Below are 25,064 nucleotides of genomic sequence, written 5' to 3' on the forward strand. Positions count from 1 at the left end.
AATTTTTAATATCACAGAATCACAGAATCACTGAGGTTGGAAGGGACCTCTGGAGATCATCTAGTCCAACCCCCCTGCTCAAGCACGGTCACCTAGAGCACATTGCACAGGATTGCATCCAGGCAGGTTTTGAATATCTCCAGAGAAGGAGACTCCACCACCTCTCTGGGCAACCTGTTCCAGTGCTCTGTCACCCTCACAGTGAAAAAGTATTTCCTCATGTTCAGATGGAAGTGTCTGTGTTTCAGTTTGTGCCCATTGCCTCGCGTCCTGTCGCTCAGCACCACTGAAAAGAGTCTGGTCCCATCCTCTCGACACCCTCCCTTCACATACTTGTACACGTTGATAAGATCTCCTCTCAGCCTTCTCTTCTCCAAGCTAAACAGGCCCAGCTCTCTCAGCCTTTCCTCATAAGAGAGATGCTCCAGGCCCCTAATCATCTTTGTAGCCCTTCGCTGGACTTGCTCCAGTAGTGCCACATCCCTCTTGTCCTGGGGAGCCCAGAACTGGACGCAGTACTGCAGATGTGGCCTCACCAGGGCTGAGTAGAGGGGGAGAATCACCTCCCTCGACCTGCTGGCAACACTCTTCCTGATGCACCCCAGGATACCATTGGCCTTCTTGGCCACAAGGGCACATTGCTGCCTCATGCTTAACTTGGTGTCCACCAGCACGCCCAGGTCCTTCTCCGCAGAGCTGCTTTCCAGCAGGTCAACCCCCAACCTGTACTGGTGACTGGGGTTATTCCTCCCCAGGTGCAGGACCCTGCACTTCCCTTTGCTGAACTTCATGAGGTTCCTCTCCGCCCACCTCTCCAGCCTGTCCAAGTCTCTTTGAATGGCAGCACAGCCCTCTGGCGTATCAGCCACTCCTCCCAGTTTTGTATCATCAGCAAACTTGCTGAGGGTGCACTCTGTGCCTTCATCCAGGTCATTGATGAAGAAGTTGAACAAGACTGGACCCAGGACTGACCCCTGGGGGACACCGCTAGCTACAGGCCTCCAACTAGACTCTGTGCCACTGATCACAACTCTCTGAGCTCTGCCATTCAGCCACTTCTCAATCCACCTCACTGTCCACTCATCTAACCCACACTCCCTGAGCTTGTCTATGAGGATGCTATGGGAGACAGTGTCAAAAGCCTTGCTGAAGTCTAGGTAGACAACATCCACTGCTCTCCCCTCATCTACCCAGCCAGGCATTCCATCAGAGAAGGCTATCAGATTGGTTAAGCATGATTTCCCCTTGGTGAAGCCATGTTGACTACTCCTGATCACCTTCTTTTCCTCCACATGCTTGGAGATGGCTTCCAGGATGAGCTGCTCCATCACCTTTCCAGGGATGCAGGTGAGGCTGACTGGCCTGTAGTTCCCTGGGTCCTCCTTCTTGCCCTTTTGGAAGACTGGGGTGACATTGGCTTTCTTCCAGTCTTCAGGCACCTCTCCTGTCCTCCATGACCTTTCAAAGATGATGGAGAGTGGCTTAGCAATAATGTCCGCCAGCTCCCTCAGCACTCGTGGGTGCATCCCATCGGGGCCCATGGATTTGTGGGTGTCAAGTTTGCCTAAATGATCTCTAACCCACTCCTCCTCCACCAAGGGAAAGTCTTCCTCTCTCCAGACTTTCTCTCTTGCCTCCAGGGTCTGGGGTTCCTGAGGGCTGGCCTGAGCAGTAAATACTGAAGCAAAGAAGGCATTCAGTAACTCTGCCTTCTCTGCATCCTTTGTCACCAGGGCACCCACCCCATTCAGCAAAGGGCCCACATTTTCCCTAGTCTTCCTCTTGCTACTGATGTATTTGAAGAAGCCCTTCTTGTTGTCCTTGACATCTCCAGCCAGATTTAATTCCAAATGGGCCCTGGCCTTCCTCGTCGCATCCCTGCAGACACTGACAATGTTCCTATATTCCTCCCAAGTGGCCTGTCCCCCTTTCCACTTTCTGTATACTTCCTTCTTCTGGCTGAGTTTTGCCAGGAGCTCCTTGCTCATCCATGCAGGTCTCCTGCCTCCTTTGCTTGACTTCCTACTCATAGGGATGCACCGCTCTTGAGCCTGGAGGAGGTGATGTTTGAATATTAACCAGCTCTCTTGAACACTCCTTCCTTCTAGGGCCCTCACCCATGGGATTCCTCCAAGTAGGTCCCTGAAGAGGCCAAAGTTTGCTCTCCTGAACTCCAGGGTTGCCATCCTACTTGGTGCCCTGCTGCCTCCTCGCAGGATCCTCAACTCCACCATCTCATGGTCACTGCAGCCAAGGCAGCCCCCAACCTTCACATCTTCCACCAGTCCTTCTTTGTTTGTTAGTACGAGGTCCAGCAGCACACCTCTCCTTGTTGGATCCTCCACCACCTGTGTCAAGAAGTTGTCACCAATGCTCTGCAGGAACCTCCAGGACTGTTTGTGCCTAGCTGTGTTGTCTTTCCAGCAGATATCGGGGTGGTTGAAGTCCCCCATGAGAACCAGGGCCTGGGATCGTGAGGCTACTTCCAGCTGTCTGTAGAAGGCCTCAGCGACTTCCTCATCCTGATCAGGTGGCCTGTAGTAAACACCCACAACAGTGTCACCTCTGTTAGCCTGCCCTTTGATCCTTACCCACAAGCTCTCCACTCGCTCTTCATCCACCCCTAGGCACAGCTCAATACATTCCAGTTGCTCTCTCACATAAAGAGCAACTCCACCACCTCGCTTTCCTGGCCTGTCTTTCCTAAAAAGCACGTAGCCATCCATGACAGCACTCCAGTCATGTGAGCTATCCCACCATGTCTCTGTAATGGCAATGAGATCATGGCCCTGCGACCGCACACATATCTCTAGTTCTTCCTGTTTGTTCCCCAAGCTGCGTGCATTGGTGTACAGGCATTTCAGGGAGGTGATCGAGCATGCAGGTTTCCCAGGAGGGGTAAAAGAGGGTCCTCCATAGCCACATCCCATGCGCACTTCCCTGGCTGCATTCACCTGCTGGAGGCATCCTGACTTGAGCAGTCTTTTGCCAACTACCCTGTCACTATAACTCTCCCCTTCCCCCATCTTTCCTAGTTTAAAGCCCTCCTTACCAGGTTGGCCAACCTGTTGGCAAAGACCCGCGTGCCCTGCCTCGTGAGGTGGATCCCATCTCTCGCCATCAGTTGTCGATCTTCAAACAGGGTCCCATGGTCATAGAAACCAAAACCCTGTTGCCAACACCAGCGGCGCAGCCAGTCGTTAACCTGGAAAGTCCGTCTTCTCCTCCTCTCATCCATCCCCCTCACTGGCAGGATTGAGGAGAAGATGACCTGGGCTCCCAGACCCTTGACCACCATCCCCAGAGCTCTGAAATCCTGCTTGATGGTCTCCAGTTTGCCCTTGGTGTCATTGGCGCCCACATGAAAGAGCAGCAGTGGGTAATAGTCCGAAGCGTGGACAAGCCTTGGCAGTCTTTCCATGACATCTCTCACACGAGCCCCCGGCAGGCCACAAACCTCTCTAGACAAGAGGTCAGGTCGGCAGATAGATGCCTCCGTCCCCTGCAGCAGGGAGTCCCCCACAACAATCACCCGCCGCTTTTTCCGGGTGTTCCGGCAGGGCACAGGGTCTGTTGTCCCGGTTACTTCCCTGGCAGCCATGCCCATCTCCTCCTCATCCTGGAGGGCACTGAACCTGTTCTTCAGCTTCAGGTCTTCAGGAGGAGTAGGAGCCTTTCTCCTCCCACGAGCAGCGACCAGTTTCCAGCCTTCTTCTGTGATGTTATGATGTACCGTTTCACACGGCACAGAGCCCTCTGGCAACTCCACTGCTGCAGGGGGTTGGGACTCCTGGAGCTGTACAGTCTCCGAGAATACCCTGTCTATCTCCTGCTCTGCTTCTCGGATGCTGCGCAGCCTACTGACCTCCTCCCGTAACTCCCTTACCTGACGACACAGCTCGTCAACAGCAGCACACCTCCTGCAGGAGAGCTGGCTGCCAGCCCAGGCCTCCCGGAGAGGCCCCAAGCACTCCCTGCAGCCTGAGACCTGTAGAGCTGCATCTACTGTCAGAGGGTCGGTCTGGGTCCAAGCCTCTGACACAGCAACTCCAACAGCCGCTGGGGAACGCGCTGTGCGGCGTGTCACGACCATACTTGAGGAAGTGTACACCACAGGGAACAGAAACAAAGGTCCCTTCGCATGTCCCTTCGCGCGCCCTTCTGCGCGAACTGCTGCGCAAACTGCTGTGTCTGTTTGCTGCCTCTCAATATCTCTGTTTGCTGGGCTGATGATCAGCTATGTTTCTCCTGTAAGTATTTATCAACTGTGACATTACCTATTAACCTTCCTCGGATAAGCTTAATAGAATGGGCTCCTTGTTCAGTGCAAGACATATTTGCCAAACCTGTTCCCCTGGGTGATTGCTTGTTCCTCATTTTAAGCTACTCTAGAGAACACATCACTTAAAGGTAGAAGCTGCCCAGACAAACTATAGCCTCTCACAAAAGATGAACCAAAGTTGCAGAGACCCACATCTCTCCATTTTGTGAGCAGTAGCTTACATGCAGAATCTTTTGTACTCCCAACAGCCAAGTTTTTGGCCTCTTTTGGCCTCAGGGAAAGAAATGTTCTGTGCAGTCTTCAGCCTGTGGCTGCAGAATGTACTTTTTCTGTACTTGGCCCTCAACCCCAAATAAAAGTTTAGAAGCCAAGTCAGTCACACTGGCCCCATTAATAGCTCCAGCAGGCTGATTGCTTGACAGTTCCTTGTATAACTCCAAAATGCAGCAGAGAGACTTGCATACTGCAGGCACCCAGGCAAACAAATAGGTCTGATTACAATCGTTAGGAGTTGTTATGGGTTGTGAGGATGGTAGACTATTCCAAGAACTCTCCCATCCTCTCCTTAGCACCAGTACAGCTGCCACACAAAAGCATTGACAGGAATATAGACAGACACAGGAATTTCTAACAAAATAATACACAATCTTATTTAAAACTCATGCCACTAACATGATAAAAGGCATAGCGAACAGTTAGCCTTTTTGCATTAGTAATGCCTTAAGTGTCAGCAGTAGCTTGGTGATAATGAATCAATTAAGATCCCATTTTCTAGTGGCTGAAGGATTGTAAAATAACAATGACTGAGCTTTTATGTTCCTGTTCCCAAGCTAATCAATACAAAATACCAGAAATGTTAAAGAAATCCAAGAATCTAGTGCATTCATTTAAAGTCGTAACTACATAAAAAGATCTGTTTATTGAGAGTCGATGCTTGCGAATGCATGGGATATTCAAAGTACATTGTGCTGGTGTGTTGAAAGCACAGGCACTCACAACATGGAAGGCCAAGCCTGCAGAGCACCCATATGCAGAAGATCTTTGCACTTAATGAGTTTATACTGGTGTCAACATGGTTACTGACACATAGAGAACATATCATCCAAGTTAGATCAGCTGTGTAGCTGTAACATCAACATAGCAGGAAGCATGCTGCTAGCATTGCGCCACAGTCCATATAGTTATCTTCTACAACAAAGGCACAGAAAACAATTTTTTTCCATAAAAGATTGTGTTGTTTCAAGCAATTTCAGCTTCAGTTTTATTCATATAATTCAAATCAATGGCTGGATATAAAGTGGTGGTGGCATACTGAGAGTTGTTCATCAGCACATGAAATATCACACCATTATTAGGCATGATAACACAACATACACTAGCCAAGCCCCCACTGTCTGGGGAAAACAATACCCTTATAGTCTGTCTCATCTCCCTGCTCCACTAAAAGGGACAGGAAAGCAATACTGTCTCTCCCACTCCAGTAACACTCTCCCCAGGGAAAGTACTAGTTTGGGAAGAGGAAGGGAGAGATGTCAGGGCAGGGGCAAGCACAAGATAAAAGGTGCCATGTATGCAGTTGCGTCTTTCAGGCAATATATTCAGGTGTATGGGAGAAAAATCTTGTCTTCAGGGTGGACTACAGCCACTACTGAAAGGTTAAGTCCTCACAAGACAGATCCCAGTTTTGCAGCAACACTGAATAAACAGAGTGGGAAGAAACAAGTTGTTGTCTGCTCTTTGCTCCCCCTGGCAATTCCCTCAGCTAAAGAGATCCAGTGCACAATATAAGCTATTCTGGAAGTTCTTGTTAAAACTCTGCCCCCAGAAGAAGCTCTAAGTTTCCAAACAAAGTCTGGTATTTTTTGGAAGAAGGTTCAGAAAGAACAGGGCAGGGGGGAGAGCCTCACACACACATGAAGCCATTCCTCCCTTACCCCTCAGCTTGAGCAAATAAGAGTCAAGCAGTTGAGATTCCCATATTGGAAGGGAGTTTTTCCATCTAAGTTAAATGAGACATTTGACTACAAATTGCCAACTAGCATTATTAGTCTTTATTTTCTTAATAATGGCAACCCCTACCATCCCAAAAGATGACATCCCATTATAGTAAAATACTAACTGGTACTATTACTATTTTAACAGAAGATTACTGAAGGATCTATCTTCTATCCATGAAGCTGGATCTCAACTTCCACTTACACATTTAACTTTCCTACTTATCCATTACTCAATCTACTCCTAACTTACTCATGCAAAGAACAGCAAAGACTGGTGCTGTATTAACCAAGTCCTCTGTTGCATCTAAAGTTTCATCTAGGAAGAAATAGTTCCCTATTTGCAACTGCAGCAATTCCATTCTTCTTCCAACTCCATTCTTCTACCTTGCATACTTGAAATGCATGAACAGAGCGTTTAAACATGATTATTGGGGAATTAGCCAATTTACTTAATGAATTGCTCCATACCACAACAAAGACTACTAGACAATCTTGCACCACAACCTGCTTGGTGTTGCTATGAAAAGCTTGGCCTCAGTTGGATTATTCCTAGTTCTTCTCTCCTCTCATTCTCCTTCTTCATCAGCCTAAATCCTGCTAAAGCAAAATTCTTGACAAGAATTTCAAGAAGTTCAAAATCTGGGACAGGTCACTGAAATAAATAACCAACTACTGCCACAGACACAAACTCCTAGAGAAGTGGGGTAACTTTTATTGAACTCTGAGCTGATCAATTGCAAAGCACAGCGATAAAATCCAGAACCAGAAACATCTAATAACAGCCCAAGATGTAGAATTAATTTTTATGGTCATAAGGGCCTGACATGCAGCTTTTGCTAAACACTTGAAGCCTTAAAAGTTTCTTTTTAATCAGTATAATTGCTTATTCCCTCTCCCTCACCCCCATGCACACTTATGTTCTAAATTGCAGTAATTTCCTGATTTCTGAGAAGTAAGGCACTACAGTGTCCTTTTAGAGTACAGAGAAGCCACTATTATGATAATCTATGAGATCTAAAGTTCAGGGTTGTCTATGGAAGAAAATGCAATTGGTGACTAAAGATTTATATCCAGTGATGAATAGCCATCACCACTGTTACTGTAATGGCAATTGCATTATAGGTGATTTACTGTCAGACTCCAGAGAAAAAGCCTACAGTGTTTAGAGCAGAGTTATCCAGTGTCCACACTTATCACGAGGGAAACTGCTTCCTCTGTTCTGGAGAATTTCATAAAGCTCCCTTGCTTAAGATAGGGGACAGATGTTAACTGCAGTCTCTTCTAACAATCAGTATGTTTTTACAGCTGGAGATTTGCTTCTCAGACAAGGCACCGGATGAGGATCTTTGCATTTATAGTTTCGGAATAGGAGTTGCAGCCACTGCAATGCTCTCAATTGCACATTCATCAGTACCACGGCGGATTCTGAAGTAACCGTTCTCCCCCCATGAGGTGCCCCAGCTGTTCTTCACAATCCAGAACTTCTCACCACTTTTTGGATCTTTACCATAGCCCACCAGCAAGACAGCATGATTGGTCAGTTCAAAAGGGTTGAAGTCATCCTGCAGCCCAGTGTGATGGTAGATTCCCTCTTTATAGAGCATGAAATCATTATAAACTTCAAAGGCAACAGACATTGGCCCATGCAGAACAAGCTCAAGTTTCATTAGGGCTTCATTGCAGCCTCCATAGAAACCACCAACATAGTGATACTCAGAAGAGTAGTAGTGATAACAGTTGCGCTTGAAAGTGCATGGAGAATCTTGGGCTGTGTAAGGGAAGCAGTCCTCTTCCACAATGCCGAAGTCTTGGACATACTTTCCAGCAATGAGGTATGGAAAGCCACCATCACACCCTAAAAATAAAATATCTGGTTATTTCCTTAGAGAGTTACTTTTGAGATGGGAGACTTTCCTACTCAAATCTTCTTCAACACTTTTGGACATAGTATTGAAAACAGACTGCAGTTACTTAGATAATCCTAATATTCCATATTAGATTGGTTATAGCTAACTTTTCTGAAACACAGAACACATCTGCTGATCACAGTGAGAGCTATAGTGGGAACACTATAATGCATGAACCACCTCCTCATCCATTTGCTCCTGACATCCCATCAGCTACAGCCATCAGCTACACACAGTAAAAAAGCTGTCATAATACGCATATTGTCCTTTGAAGAGCCTTAGTCATTGCTTTTGCTCTTTCTGTCATCTCCCCCTCCCCATATGTTCCTCCTCCCTCTGCAAATGCTTTGGGGATATTTGTTTTCGCTCTTTCTAGGCATGCTTTGCAACTTGCCTATCTTTTCAGCCCAGCTCCTTAGTTATTCCCCCTCCCCAAGGTAGATCTAATTAAGATCTAACTAGAGTCCTTAGTGTGGGGCCACCTACTTCTCATTCAGTCCCATCCCTACAATAAGGTGGTCTGATAATTCCTGAATGTTTTTTTGCAATCCTTCAGAAAAACAAGCATTATGAAGTATGGGCTGTCAGACATTTTAGGACAAAAAACTGAGGGGGGGGGGCAGGGAGATGCATGAGAGTTTTGAATATGCTGTCTCCTTCTGCAATGTCATCACTACTGAAAGTTATCTCTGAATACTAGTGTACTTACCCTGAGAATACTGGCTGCAAGACACAACCTGCTGGGGACTAAAGATCGGTTTCTGAGTATTGTTTGTTAGGATCCGTATTCTTGCTTCCAGCATGCCCATGGAAGAAAATGCATAGCAGCTGCCACATGAGGCTGAGGAGAGAAAGAAGAAAAAAAGAAAAAGAAAACCACAACCATGAAGAGCAGTCAGTAATGTAAGCAAGGTAAGGTCACCTCCATACGGGTGCAAATATTATGGAAGTCCACTGCAGAGAGTCACAGTCCGCCATATTGGCTTACAGCAATTAGAAGTTAGACACTGATTGAGAAAAAACCTTAAGCATGCATTATCTTTTAAGCACGTAGGTAATCCCATTTAAAACACAATTTTAGCAGCTTTTTAAGTAACTGAGTTTTTTTTAAATAATTGAGTTTATTTCAGAATAAGAGACTATATGGCTCTTCAATATCAATAATAGTTGTATCATTTAAGAGTTATGCTACCTCTTCAGAATGAGCCTACAGGTACAGGGCAGAGAAGGCTCATAACTTTCTGCCTCAGATTATAACCTTTTACAGAACAAAACTGCTAAGAGGCAATGAACTATTTTAAATTAATGCTGTCAATACTGTTCTACATAATTTCAACTTATCAGTGGATTTAATGCTGTAATTTACAACTGAAAAAAAATACCCTACTTATACAGCTATTTCTAAAATAACTCAAGGGTCTAGCAGTATAAATACTAGGTTTGATGTAGTGGGTTCACCCCTGTTCCCCTTACTTCCCAAGGGCATGTAATTGTACACTGGCTTTTCAGAGGCAATTTCCCTTTTGTTGTCTGACAGTGAGCTTACTCCTTACTCCCCTTACTTTTGGGACAAGATGTGCTATTGCTTCTTAGTTTTAGGCCTCTTCACTTCCTGGAACTTCCGGTAACACATTAAGAACCTTTGAAAGTGGAATGACAAGCATCACAGGGAAGGACAATTACTTAGATGAGGTCCTATTTTATCTACTGATTTTCACCAAGGTGCCCAATTTCCTTTTGTTTCCTGACAGCAGGTAAGTCAAATATGGCAGAACTATGAAAAGGAGGGAGGCTTGAACAAAACAAAATACTTTTACTGAACTGTGTAGGTGTATAAAACCAGAGCTATTACAAAAGTAGGACTTTGAAATTGCACCTTCACTCAGTTAGACACATCTCTGAAAGGAAGGGGCAAAAACAGCTTGAACACGAATACTTTGCCCAGCAGGGCTGACTGAAGCAGCAAAAGGTGCCTCCTACTCAGCATCTGAGATTAGCCATGCCGCAGAAAACTCTGCAATGTGTGTAAAAAAAAAAAAAAAAAAAAAAAAAAAAAATACAATTAATGCAACCTTTTCATTCTGAAATCAGTTAACATGCTGGGATGTCTTTACTATCACCACTGTGGCACATGAGAGGCTTTTAATGTGACAGCCACATTTTAACTATCAACAGAGAACCAGCATAATTGCAAGAGCAGTTGCATTTCTGTGGCTTCTCACAAATGCTATTCTAGAGTCAATTAAAGCTTCAGCAGCATTAGATTCAACTGACTGTAGGAAAAGATCATTATGTTATGAGGAGTAATGATAAGACACAGAGCACTTACAGAAGAACCAGCTGTCAGGCTTTCTACCTACTTTGATCTGCAGAGAAAGCTTGCAGGAGTCAGTAGTTGGAACAGACCTCGAAGGTTAATGAAATCTTTAAGTTCCCATCCTCTCCCCCCAGTAAAGTTGATAACAAGCAATGACAAGCCTATATCTTCAAAGAACATACTTTTGTCTCAGAGAAAGTCTAGAACTTGTTTACTCTGTTTCCTTCTGGTTCTGAGGCTTGCTTTACTGTAAATGCAGTTACTGCGCTATAAACAACTTAAGTTCTTAACTTTTTGCTTTCCTGACTATAGGAAATGCTAGCAAAGATGCTAACATGTTACCAGTAAATATAATTGAAAACAATTGTAGTTGCATGAAGCCTGTGATCTCTCAAGGTATTTTAAATGGGAAATGTGCATTCTTTGTAGTTCTTCTCCACTTCAAATGCTAAATTTCTGTCTAGATATTAAAGATTAGTGACTCCACAAGGATGCAAAAGATCTGTGAAACCATGATCTTCCAGTTCATACAAGTCTCTCCACAACTTGCATCATACTGTTTACAACCTTCTTCCCCATGGCATTTTCTAATTAATCATCTAATAGTTTTAATGACATATAACTAAAAATCTCTAGTCCACTCCTGGCTTCTAGGATGGAGCTAGCTGATTCAGAGGTAGAACAGGCATTTCTTGCATCATATGCTGTAATAGCACCCATCTCTGGAACATAAACATACACCAAAAGGGTATCCTTAAGTCTACTTTGAGCTAAATACTTCCCTATTGCAGGAGAAAGGAGAGTTTTTGGAGAGTAGTACCAGTATACTCTCTGTTCACAGTCCCTGACATCTCCTCTTGCAATTAGTCATTTAAGGAAGTCCTGAAGTTATTGGACTGATAAAATTTGGGGGCAGTATAAAAAATAAACCTATGAAAATGGTTTAAAGCTACATGATAATTTGCTATCAGCAGGAATTAGTGGAAGAATTAACTATACATCAGTTCTGTCAGTGTGCAGACAGCCATGACTGAGACTGTTCAGGCAAAACTTAATGGCTGTATGCAGGGCACTATAGTAATTGGCTTTCAGTCCAGTAAAAGACATGGCTGTTTGGATAAGCCAATACCAGCTTCTATTTTGGCATGGTATTGTCAGCCAGGACCCCACTTGGTTTCCACAGGGTGTTCTTAGCAAAGGTGCAATCTATCAACAGCAAGACACCACACAGGTGGGATGAAAAGCCTTCATGTTAACAGCAAGTTACAGAATATATCAAAGGAGCTCTAAAGAATTTCATTTAAAGAGTTTTGAATTTTTACCTTGATTCCGAACAGGGCTGACATAATTGACACCATTCACATTTCTCCAGTCCCAGGATTCTGGCAAGCTTGAAGCTTTTTTGAGTAACTCAGGTGTTAGGGGTGCAGGCTTTGGTCTAAAAAGGAGAAAACACTTTGAGTAACATATCACACACCAGGAAAGGAAACAAATCACAAAAAAACTCAGTTGTCATCTTCTGGCTTCCACTGATTGCTAAGTTCCATACTATGCAATTTCAAATAGTCTCCATCTATGCTGAGTGGGTGTCAATCTCAAGAGATTAGTTTCAGCAGGAGGAAAGACCTACTCAAATCCCTCTAAAAGGGAACTATATTATGAAGTATTCTCAAACTGGTCAGGTCAAAATACTTTTGAACTAATTTGAGGTGTTGTGGTAACTCGCTGACTGTAGCAGAGCAGCTCTGCAAGAGCTATTTTACACCTCTGCTAGCATGAGATATGCAGGGTATCTATGATTGCAGAAGGTACCTTGCCTTGGCAGCATGCACTGACAGCAACTACAGACTGTTTAATTGCAGACACAGACGGTGACATGGTTTACATCAACACTTCAATAACTGTAGTTCCACTTCCCCAGGAGATTTCCCTGGAGCAAGTTTTACTGTGACTGTTCAGACAGTTCTGAATACTACTCATCCTCATTTACCACTTGCAGCCAAGCAATGTTCATATGTATCAGCAAGCCAGGAGCATCCTATGTTAAGCATTCACATGATCCAATGCTTGTTCCATAGTCATGTGTCAAGCACCATTCATGGACACCAGGCTATGCTGTCTGTTCATAAAGCATTTGGTGGTGGAGAGTGGGTGGGGGGGAGACAACAAAATATTGTCATGGCACTGCACAGTGCAACAGTTTCCAAATGGATTTCTGTATTTAACACTGTATCTTTACAGAGATTTGTCTGCAGGATGAAGCCATGATAGTTTGTACAATACTCTCATGCAGATCAGAATTTTTATTATATTCTTTCTTTTGCAACCATACAACTGCCACCATTTGGAAAGGTGAGTGGCATTCCTACCCAAAGCAGTATCAGAATAGAATGGAGGCGGGGGGGAGCAAAATACCACAAAAATAAAACTGCTTTCAAGGAGGGAAACTTCAGATGAAAGAACTCTTAGTTCTCAGACTACTGATGTGAAGGAGGATCATGCACACATCCCCATCCCCACTGCCTCCAAGACCCTGAACGATCTTTCAGGGCTACTTCACACTACTTCACTAAAGAAGCTGAGACATCACTCTGCTCTAGTCAGAGAAGGATCCTGGTCACAGGCAAGGCAAGTTGCCATAGTAACCAAGGACTTCCCTCAGAAAACCTTCACTATTCATATTTAAGAAGGGAGTGTGCTTCACTGCTTTTTAACTGAAAGCATGAACTAGCTGAACCAAGACAACTTATGGCTATGGCAAGTAGCTAATGGGTAGACAGGTGTGCAGGATGGGAACTGAGACTATCCCCACTTCTTCGCTGCACATGTGATGAAAAGGTGAATGATCCCATTTATTTCAACTGCTTGAGACAACAGATGCTTAGAATAGTCATTCAAACCGAGAAATATGTTGACACGCCAGGAAAATGAGCCAGAATAGCTTGAAACATGATTATACATCTGAACTACAAGCCAAAAACCCAGCTAGGAAGAGCCAGCACAAACACAGCAGATTCTTTGCAGCGGTGTGTGGAGGGTCTAGAGCAAAGCAAGAGGCCTTAGTACCTCGGAGTTCTGGAATAGAGACCCCCAGCTCTTCTGGTTAGCTCTTCCAGGGCAAGGTTCTCGTATTCCTTGTATCTTGTTGCTCTCCAGGATTTCTGGAGAGTATTGATAGCATTTACAAAGTCAAAGTTGTGTACATAACGTCTGCTTGAAAGTCTGTAAATGAAATCAAACAAAACAATAAGAGAAGGACTTGGATTAAAAGGTAAAAACCACTCTCCAAAATAAATATGGAGAAGGCATCTGTCAACAGCATTAATTCCAAAAGAGTCTTATGGTAGGTACTGATAAAGAGATATGCAGTAACTGGACTCAAGACAAGGCTCCCGACATTTGAATCAGCCTTAACTAGAAGGATACAATCATCTCCTTTAGACATGCCAGATTTGTAACTGGACTTTAACAGAAACTGCTGGAAACCACAGACTGAAGGAACAGGCACATCTTCCCCTGTCTTTGGGCATTCAGGTTATCTTCCAACACTATCAGTAATACCATTCGTTACAGCCCTGAAGAGCTTGCTCTCACATAAAGAGACCAGATTTGTTACATTCGAACAGATGTAAAGTACTGGCATTAACTTTGTTCACCTAGTCACAAAACTGGTCTGCATGGTTTAGGCTGAACCCTGAGGCAGAGTTACCAAATGTTTTATTTCAGTGACAGGCCATTTATCTGTTGGCTTACCTTCCCCTGGGCTTCTGGAAAGGCAGCTGGTTTGTATGAACATCTGAGGGAGATGAAGAAATCTTCTGTCCGCTGAAACAAGCCCAATTGTGGCCAAGTACATCATGTACCCATCCTGGTAGAGTCTCATTACAGTAGCTGGTTACATTCTGGCCTTCCTTTTTGTACTGCAGCGTAAAGAGGTTATGCTTGTGTTGAATAGATGCATTTGCTAGCATAGCAGTAGTGCCTATCCCACCCAGCTGTTTCTTGGTCTGCATTTCAGAGGAAGTGGCCTCTAGTTCAACTGGCATCATGCTCAAGTTCAAAACAAGCATTAAGAAAAAGTTAAGCGGAAAAAGAAGCAGATCTTTATCAACTTGCTACAAGACAATCAAGTTGTGGCTTATACTTTTAGCAACAAAGCATGCATTAGTAGTGGTATCAGCTAACAGGGTGGTTAAATAGCTACTTTCTAGGAAAAATATAAAAGACATCTAACTGGAAAAAAGTTTGTGCAATGCAGGAAAGAGCTACACTCATCCAAATACCTAGGACAAGGTCCATTTTTACAATAGCACTGCTAGAAGTCCAGACACTATCAAGAACAAAAAGTTACTGACTTTACATTAGTAAGTCATGGTGAGAATAGTGTATTTGGCTCCATGTAAGTGTAAATGAGCACCTATCTATCTTTTCTAAAAGATGCCACAGTTTAAAACAAGACCAAGCACAGCCTTTCTTGATCAGTACCGGCCTTGAATCTGAATACTCAATACTCAAGGATACTCAAAGAATAGGCCTGCTTCCTGCAACATTCAGAGGCAGATCCTGCCTCGTGTGAGAGACTGTATTGATTCATAACAAGTGGGGCAGACTTGGGACTTACATTTATGGAAAAATAGATAACGAGCTACCTGCTACCCAGCAGATTAAAACTACAGTTTGCTTTTTTTATTTTTTTTCCCCTAGAAACCTCCTCTCCCTTTTCTGGACACTTAGCACTTTTCTTAAGATGTAGGTAACCAGAATACTATTCACACAAGTTTCACAACCTATTTTGTGGGGAAGTGAATTCAACAAGCTTCTTATTGTGTTCTGTCAGTTCAAACACACAAATAAACTGAACTGTGAGGGAGGCATTCAGGGGAAATACTTCAAGATAAATAAGCAAAGGACAAAAACCCACTTTCAGGCAGTCTGTGTAGAAGCCTAAATCAAGCAATTCCCAAGTCTTCTGTAGCTATCTTTTTGTAGACTGACAGATAGTATAATGTTACTGAATTGGCTTTAAAAGAAAGACATAAGGATTTTGAGACTGTAGCCTATTAATGACATCTAGACAAAGGAAATGAGAAATCCAAGAATGATTTTCAGCTACTAACTGAAAATTATGCCCATAAAGTCCCAATTTGCTTCCCACACCTTGCCCATGACTTCTAATTGAGAGCCACTGATGTAGAGAAGTGGTGGAGATACCTTATCATCCCCCCCCCCCCCAAAAAAAAAACCTCCAAAAACTTATGCTTAATTTCTACAAGTTTGTTTACTGCCCAGCAAGTCCCATGTTGGAGGAACCAAAATAGGATCACAACGTGAAGTAGTAATTGTTGCTACAAAAGTGACACCCAGGTACAGACTGCTTGCTACCAGAAGGCACAACATCAAATCAATATTTCAGCACGAAACCACGTGGCACTTTTTCCTGAGATCAGAGAGGGGCTCTGACAGATTAGGTTTGGCAAGTCTGACTGTGCCGGCTTCAGATGACCTGCCTCCCCAAATAACAGTCAGACAGGGATGTGACTAACGCATCAGCTGCACCAGTTCAGTGTGACACCATTGCTTGAACAACCACTGACTCGAGTGGTTTTGCATTAACATGCCAGACCGAATGAAAGCTGCAGAGCTGCCAGCACATGACCATGCCTGTGCATTGCAGAGCAGCCTCCCTCCATGGAGGGCAACAGCCACAGAGCTGACTGTCAGCGACTGCTGGACAACTGCTGCATGCATTTCCTCAGCGGTTAGACAGTCTTACGAGCATGGTCTCAATTTTTAAAGCAATAAAGGACCACTGTGGCCAAGTCACATGTAAGTTTCATCAGCCAGTGCTCACATCTACAGCAGCTGAGTAAGTCCCATCCAACCACCTGACCAATCTGGAACAACTCCTGCAGAAAGACACCCAAACTACATTTACAGTTCACGTTCTGAGACTTGAAAACTAACCTTGAAGTCTATTGCAAATGTTTACTTTTAAGTCTGACATCATCTCATTTGACTTTGTCTAATGCTAGACTTTAGCCAAGTAATTCCAATACTAACCTTAAAAAAAAAAATTACATGTACCTAAATTTCAAGGCTTGCTATTAGATACCTGAATCTAGGCAAGTTTTTTTTTTTGATACAGTAAACTGTACCAAAGTCTTTCCAGTGTAGGTCATCATGAAGTAATCTACTGTACCTTCACTTTCATTAAAAGAAATAACTGTTTGAAGCTTTCTTTACATTTTTAATCTCTTTAAGCAAGCAAGAAGGCATGGAGACCTTATTGGACACAAATTTAACAGAGACTCAGCAATGCTATCTACAGCAGCTGCCGTCCCATCATCTTTCATATATCTATTGTTCCTGATTTAAGCCAACTCAAGTTCTAGGAGCGAGGACGACCATACACATTAAACCTGATGGAAAGATTTGCCTCTCATTCGCCATTAAGTTTACAAGTGTGCTTATGCATTTTAATGTGGGAAGCACATTCTTAATTAGAATAGGATTGCAGACTTGCAGGTGTTCTGCAGTGCAAAAATATAGTAGATAAGATTATCAGAACAAGCCACTACATCTTGCTACCTGATATAAAATGCAAGGAAACATCAACTACAGATGCATTTTCTTTGTTCACGAAGGCATTCTGCAATACAGTTTACAGCTTATGCTTTCACATTTACACTTTAGGGAAGGAAACAGCAGGTGCATATTGCTAGCTGAGTCCAACTAAGACAGACTTGAAATTAACTTCCAATTGATTAGCAGGATTAAATAGCATTAAAAACTCTGAATAAAATGCATTCAGATTCTTTTTAGAACATCCTGAAATCTAAATCTTGACTACTGTCAATTGCCAAGGTTGGTTATTTCAGCAAGGAAGTCCTTAGTTGTAACCAGATTTGGGTCTGTTGGGGAAAAGGAAAAGCAAGAGGGGAAAGTCACCAAGCCAGTCTGGAAAAGCTTTGTAACTTGAGTAGTGGAATGCTCTACAATCTAATTCTTTCTTTCATCTGAAGTAGTGGTAATGAGCAAAACGTCAAACTTTGTTTTTTGCTAGAGGACATCTCAAAAGTCAGAAAGAGCACCCCTTAGCTTAGGGGACAAATGGCAAGTTTTTGTTGTTGTTGTTTGTTTTTTTTATTAAACAAGATGAATTCCCTCTAAAGCCATAGTTTTACATTAATTAAATACTACAGACGCATCAAATAATTGACAAAAGTTAGCCTCAACTTTCCTTTCAGCCTCACTCTAGCTTCTGATGCTGTGTTGTCACCATTTCTTTTGCCATCATGTGGAAAGCTTTAAAGCCTTCTACTGTGCTTAGGCCTACAGAATCCTTAGAACGTCCATCAGAAGCACTCAAGCTTCTGACAACAGCCAGGCTGTACACTTACTTTATGTCCACATATAGTATAGTGATAGTTAGGCAGCACACAGTAAATAAGGAGCAGGAACAAGCTCATAAACAGCAACCAAGTTGTTCTTTTGTGATGCAAACCAAACACTGAGCAGAGTAACCAGTACTTGTTACAAGCAGCAGCAATGCAAGAATGAAGTGGGATGCCGTATTTAACTTCTGGAGCCCAGAGAGACAAGTCTATGTTAAAAAGTGGTTAGAAATAAACAGTTAGGGATTACTCACATAAACTATTAAAGCAAACTTAGGAGAAAAAAAACACATCAGTAAGCTCACCCAATCCATTTCTTTGGTGTAGGAAGTCATTTCCCCACAGTCCCCAGGTGTAAGAACAAATAACTTGTAAAGTCAGTGAGATCCTAAGAAAATTTTAGTGGGTGACTGGTAAGTAAGTTGCAGGAACAAAAGACTATTAATGTAGATTTCAGTGGGTTCTTTTGATCAAACAGGCTGTATCTACACCCACAAAGCACAGTGACTCTGTTAAAGCCACAGTTTAGACAAGCCCACAGCATTCCTATTAGTAATCAATACCTTGATTCTTTAAGCAAAAATGCATTGCCAGTTCAGTTAGTACCAGTTGATCCTTTACACTGGGAGCACAGAAACTACCATATTGTCTAAAATACTACTGTTCATTTAGCCTAGCAGCTTTGTCTTTGTTCAATTGCAGTGTCTGAAGAAAGTGTTAATGCATCATAGTAGGTAAATCAGGATGTTATCACGCCCTGTCAGCATGATGGGGTTTTAGCCACATAGTTTACCCTTAGTGCAACATGAACAGAACTGGAAATTTATGAGTGGGAGCTTGAGCAATGAATATCTTCCTGACAAGCCAAAATCCACAACTATGTGGAAGGAGACATGCAAGGCCCCTTCTGTATTGCTGCTCTGATACTTGTAAGGCTTTTACAGAAGAGCAGAGAACAAAGAATAGTATGAAACCAATTTAAAATTTTGCTTCCTGCCCATTTATTAGATATAACAACTGAAATATAAAAGTATTCTGGCAGTAGTAAGCAGTTTAATTTATTGAGATTTTGCTAGGATAAACAACTTTGCTCTTGTGGAACAACCCATTAGCATGAAATCTTTCTTCCAGAAACCATGCTACACACCGCTCCATGAACTGAAAAGTCATTCCAGAATTGAGCGATAAATCCAGAACAGTGTTCACACTGGAAAATTATTTCAGAGTAATACTAAAGAACTTTAAGAAGTAGTAAAATGATAGCCAATGCCTCCATATGAAATATTAGTTCAGTACCTTCTTGCTCTAAGTCATCTTACCTGGAGGCTGCTGACAGAGATAATTCTTCCTTTCCATGAATTCCAGAGAGACATTGTCTAATGACTTTCCACATCTTAAGTAGCACTTCTGTAAGACTGCTTCTATGTTTTCTCCTTGCTCCTTTTCCAGAGGAGCATACAGCCCTCTCTAATTAGAATTATTGTTCAACCTATTTTACTCCAAGGGCTTCTAGATTATGACCGACACCCAGCAAATTAAGTCTGCTGTAAGGAAATTACTCCTACCAATTGTACCTGAAAACATATTAGGCAATAGGCTATCGTTCTTCAAAAAAATCCTCGGAAGTATGCATTGAGCTGAGTATACTATTTTTCCCCCAAGAAGGTTTATAGTAGAAGATGGTGGAATAGGCCCTAGAACAGTGCTAACACCATTTGATTCTGAGGGAACCACATTGACAGTTTGTATCAGGACTACATATATTTTGTAGTTCAGTTTCATATGTAACCCAATATTTAGTGGACTACAAGCAAACAGATGTGCACATCTAAACATGTCACAAGGTTAGGCGGTTTGTAAGGAATCATTTCTTTCCCTCCAGGCCCCACTGACTGTTGTGAAATAAACAGTTTTACAGATGAACATCATTGCAAGTTCTTGCTTAACAAAGTCAACTAGTTGTTTGCAGGGCGGGGGTGGGGGGAAGGCATTTACTAAGTGCTGGGACATTCCCTTGTGCTTCCCTGCCATTATACTTGCAACTTCATAATCTGCGATCTCCTTTACAGCACAAGTGAGAGATTTTACAGAAGGTAACTGACTTGGGCTGTAATCCTCTCTGTGATCTTTGAGGAAAGACACCTTTAATTCAAGCATGCCTTGTTAATGGAATCCCTGCTACTGATCAATGAGCCAAACAAGCTTGCTATTTTTTTCAATATCAACTGCAAAACTAATAATGAATCCATTTACCTGAAAATGATGAGGGCACATTCACAACAGTGACAAGCAAGTATCCTGCATTTCTGCTGCTCAGGCATGTATTTGACTCGCTCTGCTTTGAGTGGTAAATTGGATCAGATGACCTCCAGAAGTTCTCTCCAACATATATTATTCTATGACATGGTTTTGGTACATTATTTAATAGTATTCTTGCATATCAATGCATTTACCAGTATTTATAAGCACAGAGGAAGATATCAGATCAGTGCTTATCAGTCATTTGACTTAGTCAGTGCTGAACCTCCAGGGATTAATTTCACAACGGATACATGCCAGCAGTACAGCCTGCAGGGCTTCTGAACTTTCTTCAATATAGTGTCAAACAACTCTGTGTTCTGGAGCAAACTACTTGCCATTTCTACGATTAAATTCCTCACATTCAAGATTTAGTCTGATAATCAAAATTTGCCTCAACTGCTCAACTTGTTGGCTTGTAAAGCAACTTTGCATTTCAGTGTAAAATATCAACTTGAGGATTCCCAGCCTGTTGGTTCAGTTATCTTTCTCCTAAAATGAGTCCAAGTACAGCATTGACTCTGCTCATTTCCAACTGCCAGAGCTGACACACTAGGCCTGAGCTCACAGACAACACTAATACATATAGTGCTGTGCTACCCTCAGAGAGGCAGCAATTCCTCACTCCTCTTGAGATGGGCTCTCCTATGTATGGGAGCTCACAGAGGTGTTCCTGCTTGAAAAATTTCAGAGGCAATCCTTCCTAGCTAGAGTAGTCTTGAGCATTTGCAGAGTTTTTGTTGCACCATCTGCCAATCCTATGAGGAGTGTTCACAATGACAATTTAGTGTCACTACCTTGCAGAGATTAGAGAACTTCAACCAGGTATTTCCATCTCAAACTTTGCTCTTGTTCAACTGCAAGACTCTTATGCAGAAGTCTTAGGTTAAAAGTTTTCAGTGATAAACGCACCTAAGCAACCTCACCGTTAATCTTGTAGAACGACAACCTACGTTGCCCTTTCCCTTCAGCTTAGTGAGCTCCAACAGGCCAGGAGGAAGCTGCAGTGAAGTCAGAGCCTCATACAATATCACTCCTATTCAGTAATGGCTAGTGCTTTCCTGGTAGAGGGGATCATTTACTTTTGTTAACATATGAAAACACCAATTTGAAAATAGCTGCTGTGGCTCCCAGAAAGCCAATTTGAAGGAGGAGTCATTTCATCACTCTCCTTGCCACTAGTCAAGGCTCAGATTTTACACTTGGACAGAGCCTGGGTGTTTACCACCACCAGGTCACCTGAAACCAGATGCAAGATCAGGCCACAAAACAAATATAGAAGCATGTGTTCACAGCCCCTGCTGAGGTCTGAACAGCTTTGCCACACAAAACATCTGTCTCCCAAGTAGCAAAATCACCCTGCACAGGTAGCTTCAAGCCTCCTTCCAGGTTCATAATGCCACTTTCATCACCTGAGCAGCATAGCATGCAGCAGTGAAAGACACAGCTCATCATAACAGCCCTCTTGAGCTCCAGACCTCTTGTGAGCCTAGCTGAACATCTATAAGCAGTCTCTCCTTCGCAAAAGGGTCTTCTCCTGTCCAGCCCTGACTACCAGCACTGACTTCAAGTTGATCTGAAGCCATTAACAGATACTGGAAAATACAGTATTACTCCAAAAGAAGAATAATTTTAGTGGCAGGAAGATTTCTTAAAGATGTACAAAGTATTTTGGAATAAGATTTAAAGCTCTTAGAAAATCTCCAGTGAGGAGAGGAGAGCAGATGGCCTCTCTAGAGTGAAAAGGTTGTTTTTCCTGTAACTGAGAACACCTTTTAGGAAAGGCAAAGAACAAGCAAAACCTAGCATTACCTTCTATATCTTTACCAGGCTTAAAGCACTGCTAAGTAGAACATGTTTTTGAGTAATTTAATTCAGAATGACAAAGAAGATTTACAGTGATGTTTCAATTGGGTCTAAGATGTCAGGAAGAAAACTGAAAAAGATATTTTTCACAGGCCATTGGGAAAGTTAGCTTCGCAAGGGCCTTCAACCGCTCGAAGCATAGCCAGAATGGAAGGCAGCATTTGTGACATTTCTCAGAAAATGATAGATGTGAAATATAAATACCTCTTCCCTCCCCCTTCTCCCTACCCAGCCACTGACAACTGTTTCCATATACTAAGTCACTTGTTTGGTTACCCAGGCCAATGGCACAGCCAAGGAGAACCAAGTGTCCCAACCATTCCACCATGGCTTTTAGCGACTAAGGAGAAGCCTGAGTACAGGGCCTTTTTGTAATGGTCAGTGATGCAGAAAACACCAAGTTAACTCACCTTAAAAAAGGCAAACCATTTGTAGTCATTTATCACAAGTTCAAAGCCTTGATTGTAAATCAGAGTGAAGAAGCCGTAATTGCCCAGGCTATCCTGGGCCACATCTAATTTCTGAAGAGTCACAACCACTTTTCTTTCCACAGGTCCTACAAGAGGAAAAAGAAAAAAGAAAAAAAAAGTTGTATGGAACAGTTTAAATTAAGAAAAAATGAGCACAAAGCATACCATAACATTTATTTTATTCAAAAAGAGGAAAACACATACTTCCTGGGTAAAGTTTCTAGTAAAGGACAGCAAGCCACCGCACTTCAGGGGCTTCACTTACCTACCAGCGGTACTACATGTTTACCTTGCCACTGCTGGCTAGTATTTACACACTGAACTAGCACCAGCAGCAGCACCGCGCGGCTGCTGCAGCAAGGCAGCGGCTCATTTGAACGTGACTTGCCGCGCAGCACCCCGCCTCGGACGCCGTGTCACTCGGGCACCTCGCTTGCTAAGGCGGCACCTCGCCCGCGAAAGCCTGCGCTCGGGAGCAGCCACGCGAGCCCGCGCCACTCCGGCGCTCCCGAACGCGCAGGCCGCTAACGGCGGCGCGGCCCCGCTCCCAAACGCGGGCGGCCGGGCCGGGAGGGCAGGACCCGGCGCGCAGGGAAGGGGAGGAGGCGCCGGGAAGCGGCAGCGGGTCTAACGGCGCGGCCGGGCTCCTTCGCCCGTCCCCGCCCGGCAGCGCCCGGGGCCCGAGGCCGCCGCGGGCCCCGCCGCCCCGCTCCCGCCCTCGGCGCCCGCGGGCCGCCCTCACCCGGCCGGGAGCAGTTGCCGTGGCGGCCGCGGGCGGCGCTGCCCCGCCAGACGCGCAGCTCCCAGGTGCCCTGCAGGTCGTCGAAGGAGCAGTTGGCCGGCGTGTCGGCCCGCAGCGCCCCGAGCAGCGCCGCCAGCGCCGCGGCCGCCAGTGCCCACCGCCTCATGGCGCCGCGCCCGCCGCCGCCGCCGGAATGGGGCCGCGGCGCCGCCGCCGCCGGGAGTCAGCGCGGGGCGGGGGGCGGGGAGGCCGCCCCGCCCCGCCCCTTCAGCCACCCGCCCCGCCCCTCCGTCCGCCCCGCCCCGCCCCTCCGCCCCGCCCCGCCCCCCAGCCCCCCGCCCCGCCCCCGCCCGCCCCGGGCCGGCTGGATCCGGCTTGGCCTGCGCGGCTCCCGCCCGCCGCGGCGCAGCCGTTGTGCTCCGCGCCAACCCCCGCCAAAGGGCATCCTCCTCCTCACGGGGCATCTTCTGCTGGAGGCTGTCCTCCTCCCCAGAGGGCATCCTGCTCCAAAGGGCATCCTTCCGAGGGCACCCTCCCCTCCAGAGTGCACCCCCTCCAAAGGGTGTCCTGACATCCCTCTCCCCACAGGGCATCCCCGGAGCTCCTGGCCTGCTAAAAAAGCCAAAGGCCTGCCTCCATGCCCAGAGAAATCAAGCTCAAAGAGGGGCAGGCCGGTGAGGGTTGGTCACCTTACAATATTATTTTAGGCGAGTGCCTTGCAACTGGGGAAGAAGGCGAGACCTCTTTTTCACTGCAGGTTTCAGCAATACAAAGTGACTCAGAGTTTCCACAGCAGCTGCTGGTCATGGCTGGGAAACCACATGAGGCTGGTCCTGCACAGGGACGGCTGAACCCCCCTGTACAATTTGGCAGTCACCCCCAGGCCGCTTCCTGGATAAACAACAAAATTTGCCCAGAAGGCAGAAGCCTTAGTGCCATGCAAGATCTCAGATGTCTAGGGACTTTGCACAGGACGCGTGTTGTTACAGGGCAGAGATGTTTCCACTGACATGGTTAAGAGCATGAGCCACTAAGTGCAAGCCAGTGCATGACTGAGTGGGAACAGGAAGTGGTTGTTGTTTCACTGTGTCTCCAGATTCAAAATGTGCATACTTTTACAACCCCCAAATAATATATGCAATCAAGAAAGCTAAAAAAAAAAAAAAAAAAAAGCCATTCAGGGGAACAAGTACATATAGTAAAATATTGGCTTTGAAAATAATGCACTAGTTTAACTACAGATATGAATTTAAAGTAATTTTTTTAAACTGGTGAAAATCTCTTATTTTGACTTCAGAAGCTTAGTTTTAACTAACTCACTTCCGAGCTAAACCAGGCATAAACTAGAAGAGTTCTGAAATGTTTTTATACTGATTTAACTCAAAAGCTTGGAATTACTTCCATAATTTTGAACAATTTTAAATGATAGGTTAATTTAAGGCCATCACTTTGCTTTTATTCCTTCTCAAACTTTCAGTGAGGGATTAGTTTAACGTTATCTTGCTGAACGTTAGAACAACCAGCCAATATATGCTCTTGCTCAGGGCAAGAGACACAAAAATATATTTCACTTGTTTTGGAACATGCTTTGGAGTATCTTGAAGCATTAACTTGGTAGGCAGAGTAGAGTAAGTGGAATTTCCACTGTGTTATAGACAAGAAAACTAATGCTGTTTCACTTCAGTGAGACTGCATTGGCCAACAGTGTCATTATGGACATTAAAAACCAGCTCTGGGTTTAGCTCCCCCCCCTCCACACACACACAAACCGTGGCTACATTTTGCTAGACT

At 44.3% G+C, this 25,064-nt stretch overlaps 1 protein-coding gene across 1 annotated transcript; it reads right to left on the reverse strand.

Annotated features, from left to right (window-relative positions):
- Nucleotides 1–5,182: 5,182 nt before the first annotated feature.
- CTSC (cathepsin C) lies at nucleotides 5,183–23,456 on the reverse strand. Its single transcript, XM_067289441.1, has 7 exons — nucleotides 23,274–23,456; nucleotides 22,472–22,617; nucleotides 14,257–14,423; nucleotides 13,570–13,725; nucleotides 11,826–11,941; nucleotides 8,896–9,027; nucleotides 5,183–8,134 (listed from the first exon to the last, which is right to left on the reverse strand). The coding sequence occupies exons 1-7, from the start codon at nucleotides 23,437–23,439 to the stop codon at nucleotides 7,632–7,634; spliced, it is 1,386 nt and encodes a 461-aa protein (XP_067145542.1). The 5' UTR covers nucleotides 23,440–23,456; the 3' UTR covers nucleotides 5,183–7,631.
- Between the last annotated feature and the right edge of the window lie 1,608 nt (nucleotides 23,457–25,064).

This window comes from Apteryx mantelli, chromosome 1 (assembly GCF_036417845.1).
Source record: "Apteryx mantelli isolate bAptMan1 chromosome 1, bAptMan1.hap1, whole genome shotgun sequence".
Lineage (NCBI taxonomy): Eukaryota > Metazoa > Chordata > Aves > Apterygiformes > Apterygidae > Apteryx > Apteryx mantelli.

Excerpts from the sequence above, each read along its gene's own strand:
- CTSC (XM_067289441.1), bottom strand. The coding sequence starts at position 23,439 with ATGAGGCGGTGGGCACTGGCGGCCGCGGCGCTGGCGGCGCTGCTCGGG. Across the intron at positions 11,942-13,569 it reads CTCTATTCCAGAACTCCGAG|ACCAAAGCCTGCACCCCTAA; the intron begins GTACTAAGGCCT and ends TCTCCTTTTTAG. Across the intron at positions 8,135-8,895 it reads TTGCAGCCAGTATTCTCAGG|GGTGTGATGGTGGCTTTCCA; the intron begins GTAAGTACACTA and ends TTTTATTTTTAG.